Here is an 11,753-nt window from a genome sequence, read left to right as displayed (position 1 = left end):
GGAGACATTTGTGGGGTCCCTTCCTCTTCCAGCCTCAGGTTTCCATTCTGTGCAGCAAGAGGTCAGCTTGTTCCAAGTTTTCTAAGGTTTTTTTTTAATGGTCTGAGATTGTATCCCTTCCCTTTACCTCCTTAGCCAGCACTGCATCTGCCTCTACCGCCAGGAGAAGTCTGGGTCTCTGTGGCACAGAGTTCCCCAGGAAACAATCTGAGGGGTTTTTAAGGAGGCCCGCTTGTTCTCATCTCGGTTTTCCTGGCTTTGCTCTCTCACGGTGAGTCCAGGGCTCCCCAGTGCCAGGTGCAGTGGAGAAGGGTTTTACCCATGGCATCGATGGATCTGCGTTCGAATCCTGGCTGTGTGTCCTTGATCAAGTTACAGAATCTCTCTGTAAGTTACAGTTTTCTCACCTATACGGTGGAGATTTTAGTATTGATTGCACTGGACTATTTGGAGGATTAAATGCAGTAAGGCAGGTCAAGTCCTAACACGTGCCTGGCACGTAGTAAACCTACAATGAATGTCATCATCATCACCATCATCATCGCTATTTACCACCTCCTCTCTTACTCCAGGGAAAGAGAGCCCCCCAGAGTCTGAGGAGGCAGCTTGGTATGGCTTGAGCCCTCGGTATGGGCGTCTGAGGAGGGCTCTCCAACTAGAAGACCTCCAGCTTCCACGCACACGTCATCCAGCAGGCCTTGTGCCAGGACCCCAGTCACTCGCCAGTGTCCACACTTGTGGGCTGTTGTGAGGATAAAAGAGCTCCCCCTGCACAGCACTTGGCCCAGGGCCTGCCCACAGTCCTCGGCGAATTGTAGCCAATAGGACTGTTGTCACTGCCACTACGGTCAGCCACATCTGAGGCTGTGCTACAGATGAGCTGCAGAGTCAGATGTGGGCAGGGACGGCCTGGGCACTTGAGGAAATTTGCTCAAGCACTCCGAGCCTCGTTTTTCTCATCTGTATAATGATGGGATTAGTACCACTCTCTGCACAGGGCTGTTAGGGGGATCACGTGATCATAACACAGGAATGACAATCGCATGAGCCGTAATCCGGGCCATATTTTGTGTCCCACAGCTCTCCTCTTTTTGGGGGGACCTTTGTCCTGTCCGCATGCCAATGTGGCAGAGGGAAAGAGCCTGACACCCATTCTTTCTCTGCCTCTTGTCTCAAAAGCCTTCAGCTCCAGGCTGCACTTGGCCCCATGTTGAGTCAACCAGCAGCCAAGGGACAGGAAAACTCACAAGGAAGGGACACACGTAGATTTTTTTTTTTTTAATTAAAAAGAACATAAGAAAACAAAAAATACTTCCCAGGGTGTGCTGTGATGCACCATCACAGGCATGTAAAGTACATACAAAACAAGAAAAAGATTCCAGGAGCAGCACGCCTGGACCCCTCTGTGGCGGTCTGCAGCCCCTCCCGGGCTGTAAAAAAGGAAGCACTTATTCAGCCTTGTTTCTCTTGGCAGACTCAGCCACCTCCAGCTCACTGGTCCATGACGTGCACACAGGAAGCTGGGCTTTACAAGATTTTGTCAGTGGGCAGTGAGGGGGTGGGGGGGGTTGGGGTGCACACTGCTCCTCTCCCTGCTCTGCTCATGGTCTGCGGGGCTGGGGAAGCAACATCCCTCTGTGGGGAGAGGCTGGACGCATCGTCCTGCGGGGGCACAGATCTGGGCTTCTCCCTTGAGTAGTAGCAAAAGGAGTGTCGGCAGGTAAGTTGGGGGCCATAGAATGAGGACTTGGACCAAGATGAGATGTGCCTAGGGCTGGTGCTAAATTTGATGGATGGCCAGAAGGCAGTGGGGAGATTTGCATATGCTTGCTCTCATCAGCTCTCCACACTGACCTTCCCTGGCTGCTCAACCAATTCCTCCGTCCCAGCCTTCATTGGCCCAAACTTTGGGAGTCATAGAGACCTGGACTTGCCTCCTGGCTCTGCCGCTTCCTAGTTTGTATGGCCCTGGGAAAGTTACTTAACTTCCTCAAGCCTCAGTTTTCTCATCTGTAAAATGGGGAGGTTTATATGACCCTCACAAGGTGGCTGTAAATAGAAAGTACGATCACGCCTTCAAAGAGCTTAGTACAGCACCCAGCACATAGTAAGTGCTCAATAAATGGCCAAGTTGATTACTGTCATGCAGGCACCAGTATTTCTACTGCAAAGCTGGTTGTGGGTCTGCGGATGGATATGTGATAAACACAAGGTTTACACAATGTTCTAGAAAAACGATGAATTCCTCTGAGCCTCCTGTGTATGTCTGGGCAGTTTGGAGGTCTTGGACCACTTGGATGCTGAAATGGAGGACCCTGAGCGTGTCCATCTGGCTCGGGAGCTGTTGTGTTTCTAGACCTCGGTGCCCTCCCTGGGGTAGAGGATGCTGTTTGTGTTGACGCTGTTGTAGAAGTGAGGGCTGAACTGGTTGAGGACAGAGCCTCCGTAGCCCAGAGCATTGCTGGGTGTGGGGCTGGCCCACTCACCCCCGCCCGCGTGGCCACTGAAGTTGGTGAGTGGGGTGTAGGAGTTGAAGTTCAGCAAGTTCTGCCCCACCTTGTCAGCGGGCTCCGGGCTCAGTCCCGGCGTGGCCACAGGGCGGCCCACGGGGCTTGACCCACTCACGTAGGCTGACATGGTGGAGAGGAAGCTGTTGAGGCAGGGGGTTCCCGGCGGGGGCGGCGAGGGCTTCTTCTCTGGGGAGCTGGTGGTACCCGGCGAAGCACCATCCAAGATGTCCTGGGCCTCCGTGGTCTTGGGGCTGCCTGCCAGGAGACTGGGCTCCGTTTTCTCCGAGGCCAAGGAGCCCGTGCTGGAGGAAACATCCGATTTTCTCTTCCTCTTCCTGCGGAAATTTCCATTGTCGAACATCTTCTCACAGTTGGGGTCCAGGGTCCAGTAATTCCCTTTGCCTGGCACAAAAGCAGGAGAAGGTAAGTAGAGAGACGGATCCGATGCTGTGCTTCTGCTCCTTCTTACTGTCACAAACTACAATCGAAGGTAACAAATGCAGAAAGGCAGAGAACAAAACAGGAATTCCACAAACCCCCTCCAAGGCCACAGCACATGGATCTTTATTTAAGCACCCACCTCACACCAAGGCACCCTGGGAGCACAAAACAAGAGAGGCCTAAGCCACGAAGGAGTTTACAGTGTGGTCTCTTTAAGAAGTTCAAGTACTGGGGGAAGGTGAGGGTGGGGCTTCTTCCATTACTGATGTAAAAGAAAACTCAGGGAGAAATTCAGGGCTCCCTGAAAGTCTCGGGGGTGAACTCCAAGGATGGACTTGAGTCCCTGCTTCGGACTGAGGGACTTTGGGTGAGCCTCAGTTTCCTAGCATGAGAAGTGGGCCCATTGGACCTGTCCCTTCTTCCTCAGGCTGGCTGTGAGAGGGGGCTAATGCTAGATGTATAAAAGGGGTTTTGTAGCCAGGAAGGACAGTCTGAATCCTGCCTGCCTGCGTCTCTCGGCCTGAGGGTGAGGCCAGTCTTTGGATGGGATGCTCACCCTCTTCTGGGGGACAAACAGCCCTGCCCTCACACGCCTCAAAGAGGGTGGAGGTGGGGTTCCTCTGAGAGGTACCCTGGGCTCCTATGTTGGGACAAGAGTGGACTTTAATTCTGGGAAATGGACACATGAGTATTTCATATATTACTCTGTGTACGTCTCTATATTTTAGAAATTGCTCATTAAAAAATTCACACTGTGGTGTGAGTCACCTCCATTCAGATTCATTCTCCATCACTGTCACATCCTTCTGTGTCACCCGAGGCAGGCTGCTTCACCTCTAGGTGTTATTTTCCTCATCTGTAAAATGGGTTTCCTAAGAGCCACCCCACAGGGCTGGATTCAAAGAGACCATGTAACTAGGGCAGGCAGCATAATGTGGCCCTTACCGGTTGTTTCACAAACACCGGTCCCTTCCCATCAGGCCTAGGATACACTTGCCTTTATCTAGTCCAAGCACTCATTTCCCATCCCCTGCCGGCAAAGGACTTCCTCCTACATGCTAGATTCTGGGGATTCAGGTTAATTGTCACAATCACTGCAGCCCATCGAGCACTCGTTAGCACCAAACACCTCACATACATCATCTCGTGACCCCGCCACCCACAAGCCTGTATAGGATCCACTCTTACATTCCTATTTTTCAGATGGGGAAACTGAGGCTCACAGGTCCCTGACTGGTCAGCGGCACGGCCAGGATCCAAACCCACATCTGCCTCCAGGGTCCATGTGTACAGATGACTCCCTTTGGCCCCCAGTCTCGGGGGGCACGGCCATATTCAGGACTTTCTAGAATGGGGTGTCGGGAGGACTGAGCCTTCCTTGGGGGCACGAGCCTGCAGACCCCTTACCTGGGTCGTCCTCGTCACGGGGCACCTTCTTGAAGCAGTCGTTGAGAGACAGGTTGTGGCGGATGGAGTTCTGCCAGCCGGCCTTGCTCTTGTTGTAGAAGGGGAAGTTGTCGGCCACATACTGGTAGATCTGGCTGAGGGTGAGGCGCCTGTCGGGTGCCCCGTGGATGGCCATGGCGATGAGCGCCGAGTAGGAGTAGGGGGGCCGCACCAGCTTCATCAGCTCCTCCTGCGAGGGGATAGGCAGCCAGCCCAGGTCGCCGCCCCCCAGCCCGGACACGCTGGGCAGCAGCTGCCTCTGCACGCCGTAGGTCTGGGGCAGGAAGGGGCTGGTGCTGGCGCCCGGCAGGTAAGGCGGAGGGGTCATGGCCGGCCCGTTGAGCCAGAGGTAGGGGTTGGGGGTGGCCCCGTACTCGCCGCCGCCCTCGAAGGAGGGGGGTCGCTGAGGGCTGGGCACGCCCTGGGGGTGGAAGAAGTTCTCGTAGTAGAGGTTCATCTCGGGGGGCTCCTGGCCGATGCTGGGGAACTGGGGGCTGCAGCGGGGCGGGGAGGGCGCTGGGAGGTCGAAGGAGCTCATGCTGGGGCTGGGCTCGGCCGGAGCCACCTGCCTGGCACCTGCGCAGGGGAGCTGGCCCTGACAGGTGCTCAGCCGGCTGGGCCTCCCACTTATACCCCAGGGCTCCGCTGGCGGCCCCACCCAGGGGCGGCCACCTGCTGCAGACCTGCCCCTCCCTCCTTCGACTGCCACCCATGTCACCAGAGGGGCACTTCCCTGCTGGCCATGGCCACGGCAGGGCCCATAAGGACATGCTCGGCCAGCTTCCTCGCGGATATTAACAAGGACAAGGGCGCCTGTCTTCTCCTCCTCTGCTTTGCCTTTCCTCCCTCCTCACTGTCTCCCTCTTTCTCCTCAGCACGTTCCCCGGTTCCTCCTTCATTCTGTCTCAGCTTGCCTTTCCCCTTTCTCTCCTTCTGAGTTTTCTACCCTCTCACTCTCCTTCTCTCTCCTCCCATCCTCTCTGCATCTCACTCTTGGTCTCCTCCCTTCTCTCTATGCACTGAGCTGTTTGCGTCTCCCTTCTTACAGTCTCTCTGTCTCTCCCTGAGCTTGTTTCCAGATCTTTCTACCTCCGTCTCCTCTCACTCCTGTCCTCACTACCTCTGCTTCTCTCCCTCTACCTTTCACTATTGGTCTCTCTCTCTCTGTCTCACGTCATCTCTGTGTCTCTTCCCCAGCCTCTCTGTCTCCCTCTTCCTTCTCACCCTGACACCTCACCCAGATTGGAGGGGACACTTTATGAGAAGCTACATTGTGGGGTCTTTTGAAGTGAAGACACATCTTCTGGAGTTTGCAGGAGAGAAGCTGGTCCTGGAGAATCGGAAGCACCTCTGGTCAGTTTCAAAAGGACAGGCAGTTATAGGCAATCTCCCTACACACACACACACACACACACACACACACACACACACACACACACACACACACACACACACACACACTGCAGGCAGGCAGAGAAAGGCCTGCGGATTCTCCCAAAGGGGCAGTGGAGCTCCTAAAAATAACAACAAAAGGAAGAGGATGTGAATGGGACTCCAGGGGAAAATGAGAGAGAACTTGTACTCTCCAGGTTTCTTTCTGGCTGCAGAGACAAAGCAGGCTCTGGTTCCTTATCTGATCACAGTCCCTTCATGTTTCAGCCTGCAGAGTCCCCCAGGGACCCAGGAGCTGAGGCCAGGAGCAGAGCCCACCACAGCCCATTCCCCTCACCCCATCTCTGCCCCAGGCTCCAGAAGCAGGTGCCCCAGCCCAGTTGGGCTTCTCTCTGCCTGTGGCCAGTCCGTCCCCTCCCTGGGCTCCGTTCTCCATCTGTGGGCTTGGAGATGACTTATCCCAGCCGCCCCTCCATCCCAGGGCAGGCCCTCAGCTTGCGGAGCGGGTGGGTCCCCTTTCTCAGAGGGCAGGCAGCTGCCCCTGAGCAGGTTTTAGAGCAGCTGGACACTTCTCTTTGGGATCAGCAGATCGGAGAAAAGTTTGAGCCAGCCTCTCTGGTCACCACCTCCCTCTGGCCCTCCTGCCTCTACTTCCTTTTCTCCCCATTCAACTTCCTCTCACCTCCTCCGGACCTCGTGTGTCTTCAAGGCCGAAGAAGGAGGCTGCTTCCTGTCCCAGCTGGAGGAGGTGCTTCCCAGGAATCCCTCCCTGCTTGTGTCTCTGTTCTCCTCCACATCAGGTACACGTGGAAAACCTAGATGCCATCAAATGGATCTCATTAACGGCGTCTGGGTGCCCAGAGGATGGGTTCGGGCACCTCGGTGGGAGGTGTCCTCCCAGGCCCTGAGGAACCTCCTGTCCTCACCATAGAACCAGCGAATGAAAGGTGGCTCAGAAAGGGCATGATTGCCCAGGTGAGGCTTGGGGTCAGCACCCTTTGCACTTCCTTTCCGAAGAGCAAGGTGACAGAGGCTGCACTTCCGTTTAGAGTTTTTCTACCAGGCCTGACTTGCTGAGGGCAGGGCCCTGACTTTTCAAAGGACAGTCACGCTGGAGCTCACCAGTACAGATCCAAAGCCTGACGGTAAACCTGCCAATGTCAGTTCTGATCATTTATCCTGCAGAATTAAACAGAGCAAGAATTAGCTACAGGGGTATCCACCATAGCATTATTTATAGCTGTAACAAACTGTAACTCACCCCAATGTCCAACCATAGGGGACTGGTTTTAAAAAAAAAAAATTAGTATCATTCAAACGATGAAATATTATGCAGCTATGAAAAATAGATTGTAGAATATTTAGTGATATGAAAAAATATTATGTTCTAAAAATATATGAAGAAACAGGCTGCAAAATAGCATGTTTTTTTGGTAAAAATACATATTCACACATGTATGTGAACTATGTAAATATGAATATAAAACTGTCCATTATTATTTCAAGATAGAGAATTAGATGTTATTTTGTTGTTGCTTTCTATAGTTTCCGATTTAAATGATTAGAGAAAGGCAAGCACACATGTGATTCTCTTTGGGGGTTAAATATAAAAGGCCAGCAAGAGGCACTGTAGAAGAGATACAGCAGACACAGACCCTGAGATCAGGAGGACCTGGGTTCAAATCCCAGCTTTGCCGCTGAACAACTGTGCAAGCTTGACGAGTGATTTAACTTTTCTTGGCCTCAGTGTTTTCAGGTGAAAATGGAAATAATGCTATGAATTCTGTGGATGCTGTGAGCATTCAATGATATAATCGATGTCAGTCATTTAACATGGTGGTTAGAGACACCCTCAAATTTTACTTACTATATAGAAGAGTCAGTATACATTTGATACGTACAGTTCATCACTGAGTTTGCTACCTTTCCAGTTAATTGTTTTTTGCAGCAGCATGTGGGCAGGGGGATGGTATGGCAGGTGGGGATTTACAATGAAGGAACAAAGGGAGGAATACCTAGTGCAGACACCAACTATACAGCTGGACTCTACCATCTGCAGGTGAGGGTCAGAGGGGCCCCGAGTTACATGACAAGTTCACAGCTGGGCTGGGTTTGGACCCTGTCTCCCGACCGCTTGTTCCGCCCCTTGCCTATTGCCGGGGTCTCCTTCCTTAGAGGTGTTTTTGAGGAATACTCACCTAACCCTCCCATTGCACCTGGGCCCCGGTTCCTTCCCCTGCAGATCAGAGAGAGTCCAGCCTGTCAGGAGGCCTTGCCCACACAGAGGCTCTGGCCCAGGAGTCCAGTGGCCGGGGATCCCAGCCTCTCATGCCCTCCCCACACCTCGCAACTGGGCCAGGCCTTCAGGCCAGGGGCACCCAACTCATCCCCAGAGTCCTCATTCATTCCTGATTTCAGGAGCACTGCTGCAGCCCTTGGGGTGTGTAACAGGAGCTGCCTGTCCTACCCCTAGGGGAGGTTTGGGCGCTATATCCCGGAAGCCCCCCTGATCCGTCCCAGGGCCTCTAGGAAAAGAGTCAAGTGTCTGTATAAACTAGGGTCCTTTTAGAGATGGAATTATTTTAGCCTTTTTTGAGATTTCCCAGAGGTGGAAATCCAAGCCTGAGAAGGGATGGTCTGCCCAGCTTCAGGGGAAACAGTAAAAGGTTGGACAGGTGGGGCCTGAGCCAGCCAGAGATGCGGGGCGGCAGTTTGCATGTTGCAGTCCAGAGGGAGCACTTCTTGAATGAGAAAAGACCATATATTCTGAGCCCCAGATTAAGATGTTTGGGACAAGGCAATAGAACATGAAAAACATGCACTCTGGGGCTGGGTGGGGCTGGGTTCAAACCCTTCCTTTGCTGTTTGGTAGCTGTATGATCTTGGCTTTGTTACTTGGCCTCACAAAGCCTCAGTTTGCTTATCTCTTAAATGGAGCTGCACATAGAACCTGTCTCGTGTGCATTTTGCATGAAAAATGATGTGATCTATATCAGGTGTAGAGCCCAGGATGTGGCAGACACTGCTGACGAGGAAGAGGGTGATTGTTGAATGCCTGGGTACCAGAGGACGGATACTGACAGGGAGGCTTGGGCAGGAGGCCCAGCATCTATCCTCCTCCACACAGTGTTTTTGCTCTCACCTTGGGACAATCTCGCCAGTTGGGGGCAATGCCGGGGGAGGAGGGAAGGCTTTGCCACTCTTCTGGAGCATGTGCCCAGCAGTCGGCCACAGGCACTGGAGCCCATATGGCTCTAGGAGCCCACACGGGCTCAAGGCCTGCAGAAAGGGTGAATGTGCACAGGCCCCACCCCCCCGGGGCCACCACCTCTGATCTTGACTTTCATGGGTTGGAGGACTGTGTGAAGAAACAGGCCAAGGAGGATGAATAACCAGAGGCCAAGGAGGCAGGCGGGGTCTGAACTGGCTGCTGCTGCATCACAGGGCAGGGCAGGGAGCAGGAAGCTCAAGCTCTGGAGCCAGACTTCCGGGTCTCAGTCCTGACTCTGCTCCTTGGTAAGGTAACACCTCAGATAGCAATCAACTGTCCTGGGCCTCAGTTTCCTCATCTGTAAAATGGGGAAAGGCAACTCCCTCCCAGTGCTGCTCTGAGGACTAAGTGCCAGGAACGTACGTAGCACGTGCTCCGTGAATGTGAGCGCTTGTCAGGGGCTGGGAGCCTGAGGGCAAGGGGAGAGGCCTCTGGGGAGAGGGCCACCAGCTGGGGCTACACGTCCCAGAGCTTGTGCACTTACCTGCCTTCCCTGGATCCCCCTTTTGTAGGCTTGGCTGCTCGGGCTCTGTTCCTTAGTACACATGAAACACAATAGCTCCTGAGTTTCAAGGTTTCTGGAAGCCTGACAGGGTGAGGATTGGTTGGGATGGGGAATGGGGGGATCTGGGACTAGTTGGCTTCTAGCCTAAACTGTCTGTGCCACGGTTTCCTTATCTGTAAAATGGTGACGAAAGAGATCGGTTCTCTGCGAATGGCAATGAGCTGTTATCTGGGCCTCCTGTCCTGCCAGGGTAGCAGCGTTCACCAACGCTGTCTCACTGTACTCTGGGGGCTTGCCATGGGGCTGGCTTCTCTGTCCCCAAGTGCGGGCTTCTAGGAGTCTGGCCCAGGCTTTAACCAGGCTGGAGCTGATCCTGGGTCCCCTCTCTGTTGCTCCGGTTTCTGGGTGATTTTGAGGCTGGAGAAACATAGGCCAACACTGCTCTCTGGTGGCCAACTCTTTAAAGGCAGGGAGCAGAGTGCAGAGACTGGGTGACATCTCTGGTCAATGGCCCAGGGTTTCTTTAATAAAGAGAAAGGTTCCCAGGACCAGCAGCAGCTTCAAGGAGGACACATGCCCCCTGGAGAAAAACACCTTAACGCCACTGTGATGGAAATAGTGGGAACTGGGTTGGCAATGGGGCAAGATGCCTTAGAAGGCAGCCAAGGGGGACAGTTGGACTGGTCTGGATTCAAATTGGGCTCCTCCAGTTATATTTTCTGAGTGCCTTGCTGTTGTTTAATCTCTGAACCTCTGTTTGCTCATATGGAAAATGAGGTTAACCAGGGTCACCTCCCTCAAAGGACAATGCAGGAAATGCCTCTGAAGCGATGCTTGGCAATAGCTCATTCCTTCACTTATTCAGAAAATGCTTATCGAGTCTCTCCACGGCGGTAGTTCTGGGCGTGCGTGTGCAGGACACTGTCAGAGTCACACAGTGTTGAGGCTCACACTCCTTCTCCTTTTGCCATCTTTGTGCAGTGCCTGTAGTTTTGATTTGCTTACAATTTTTTAATCGGTTCTCACATTTCTTTTCCTTTGTTGTTGTTTTTTTTTTTTTACTTAATGAATTTATTTTAAAGATAAATTCCATACGATTTCTGGGAATGGATCATCAGTACCAGTATCATTTTCCATAAATAAAATAGGGAGAATGAGCATTTATTTAGAGCTTACACCATGCTGGGCACAGCCTGAATCCTTGCCTTGTTATCTCATCCAGTCCTCACAGCAATTATAGGAGGTACTATAATTATCACCATTTTACAGATGAGGAAGCTGAGGCAGCACCGGCCTGAGCTTGCTCACTCTGTGCTAGGATGTGAGATCAGCCAGGTGTTAGAGAGGGGATGAAACACACCAGCCAAGGACCTTCTCCTTGGAGAAGGCAAAAGCACTGAAGAGAACTGAAAAGGGAGCGATTTTTCTCATCCTGTGTGTGACAGACAGAATAATGACCCCTCCCCAAGAAGTCCACTTCCAAATCCCCAGAATCTGTGAATTTGTCATCTTCCAAGGTGAACGGGACTTTGCAGAAGTGATTAAGTAAAGACCAGATAGGGTGATTATCCTGCACAATCCAGGTGGGCCCAGTGTAATCAGAATTGTCCTTCTAAGAGGGAGACGGGAGATTTAATAACAGAGGGGGAGACGTAAAAATGGAAGCAGAGATTGGAGCGATGTAGCCACAAGCCAGGGAATGCTGAATGCCTTGCCACCTTTAGAAGTTGGAAGAGGCAAGGAAGCGGTCTAGTGGAATTTCCAGAAGGAACCAGCCATGCTGTCATCTTGATTTTCACCCGTAAGACTAATTTAGGACTTCTGACCTCAAGAACAGTAGTAGATAAGTTTGTGTTGTTTTAAGCCACTAAGCTTGTGATAATTTGTGACACTAGCAATAGGAAGCTAATGTAATTGGATTCCATGTTATGTGAAGCTGTGACCTCGTGCACTGAAGATCCCTCCTATACCACCAGTGGCCTTTGTGCTGCACCTAGAGAAACAGTCTGCTCCACAAGGAGTTCCCCTCCCTCTCTGTCTCTCCCCCTCCCTCCCCTTCCCCCATCTCTGGGTAAAGAACACTGGTTAGAGGCAGTCGCTCTAGCTGGGCTTGGTCACTTATTCCTTTTTTCACTCTGGGACTTGGTGGGCTGTGTTGGCCCCTCTGGGCCTCAGTTTCCTCATCTAG

At 52.6% G+C, this 11,753-nt stretch overlaps 1 protein-coding gene across 2 annotated transcripts; it reads right to left on the bottom strand.

Moving 5' to 3' along the window:
* Nucleotides 1-2,352: 2,352 nt before the first annotated feature.
* FOXI1 (forkhead box I1) lies at nt 2,353-4,935 on the bottom strand. 2 transcript variants are annotated; one of them, XM_060146545.1, is made up of 2 exons: nt 4,359-4,935; nt 2,353-2,912 (listed from the first exon to the last, which is right to left on the bottom strand). In XM_060146545.1, the coding sequence occupies exons 1-2, from the start codon at nt 4,933-4,935 to the stop codon at nt 2,353-2,355; spliced, it is 1,137 nt and encodes a 378-aa protein (XP_060002528.1). The 2 variants fall into 2 exon arrangements, with proteins under 2 accessions (XP_060002528.1, XP_060002529.1); XM_060146546.1 differs by having other exon boundaries at nt 2,353-2,630.
* Between the last annotated feature and the right edge of the window lie 6,818 nt (nt 4,936-11,753).

The sequence above is a fragment of the Lagenorhynchus albirostris genome, chromosome 3 (assembly GCF_949774975.1).
Source record: "Lagenorhynchus albirostris chromosome 3, mLagAlb1.1, whole genome shotgun sequence".
Lineage (NCBI taxonomy): Eukaryota > Metazoa > Chordata > Mammalia > Artiodactyla > Delphinidae > Lagenorhynchus > Lagenorhynchus albirostris.
The sequence above is the reverse complement of the archived record's forward strand: the minus strand, read 5'-3'. Positions and strand labels throughout refer to the sequence as shown.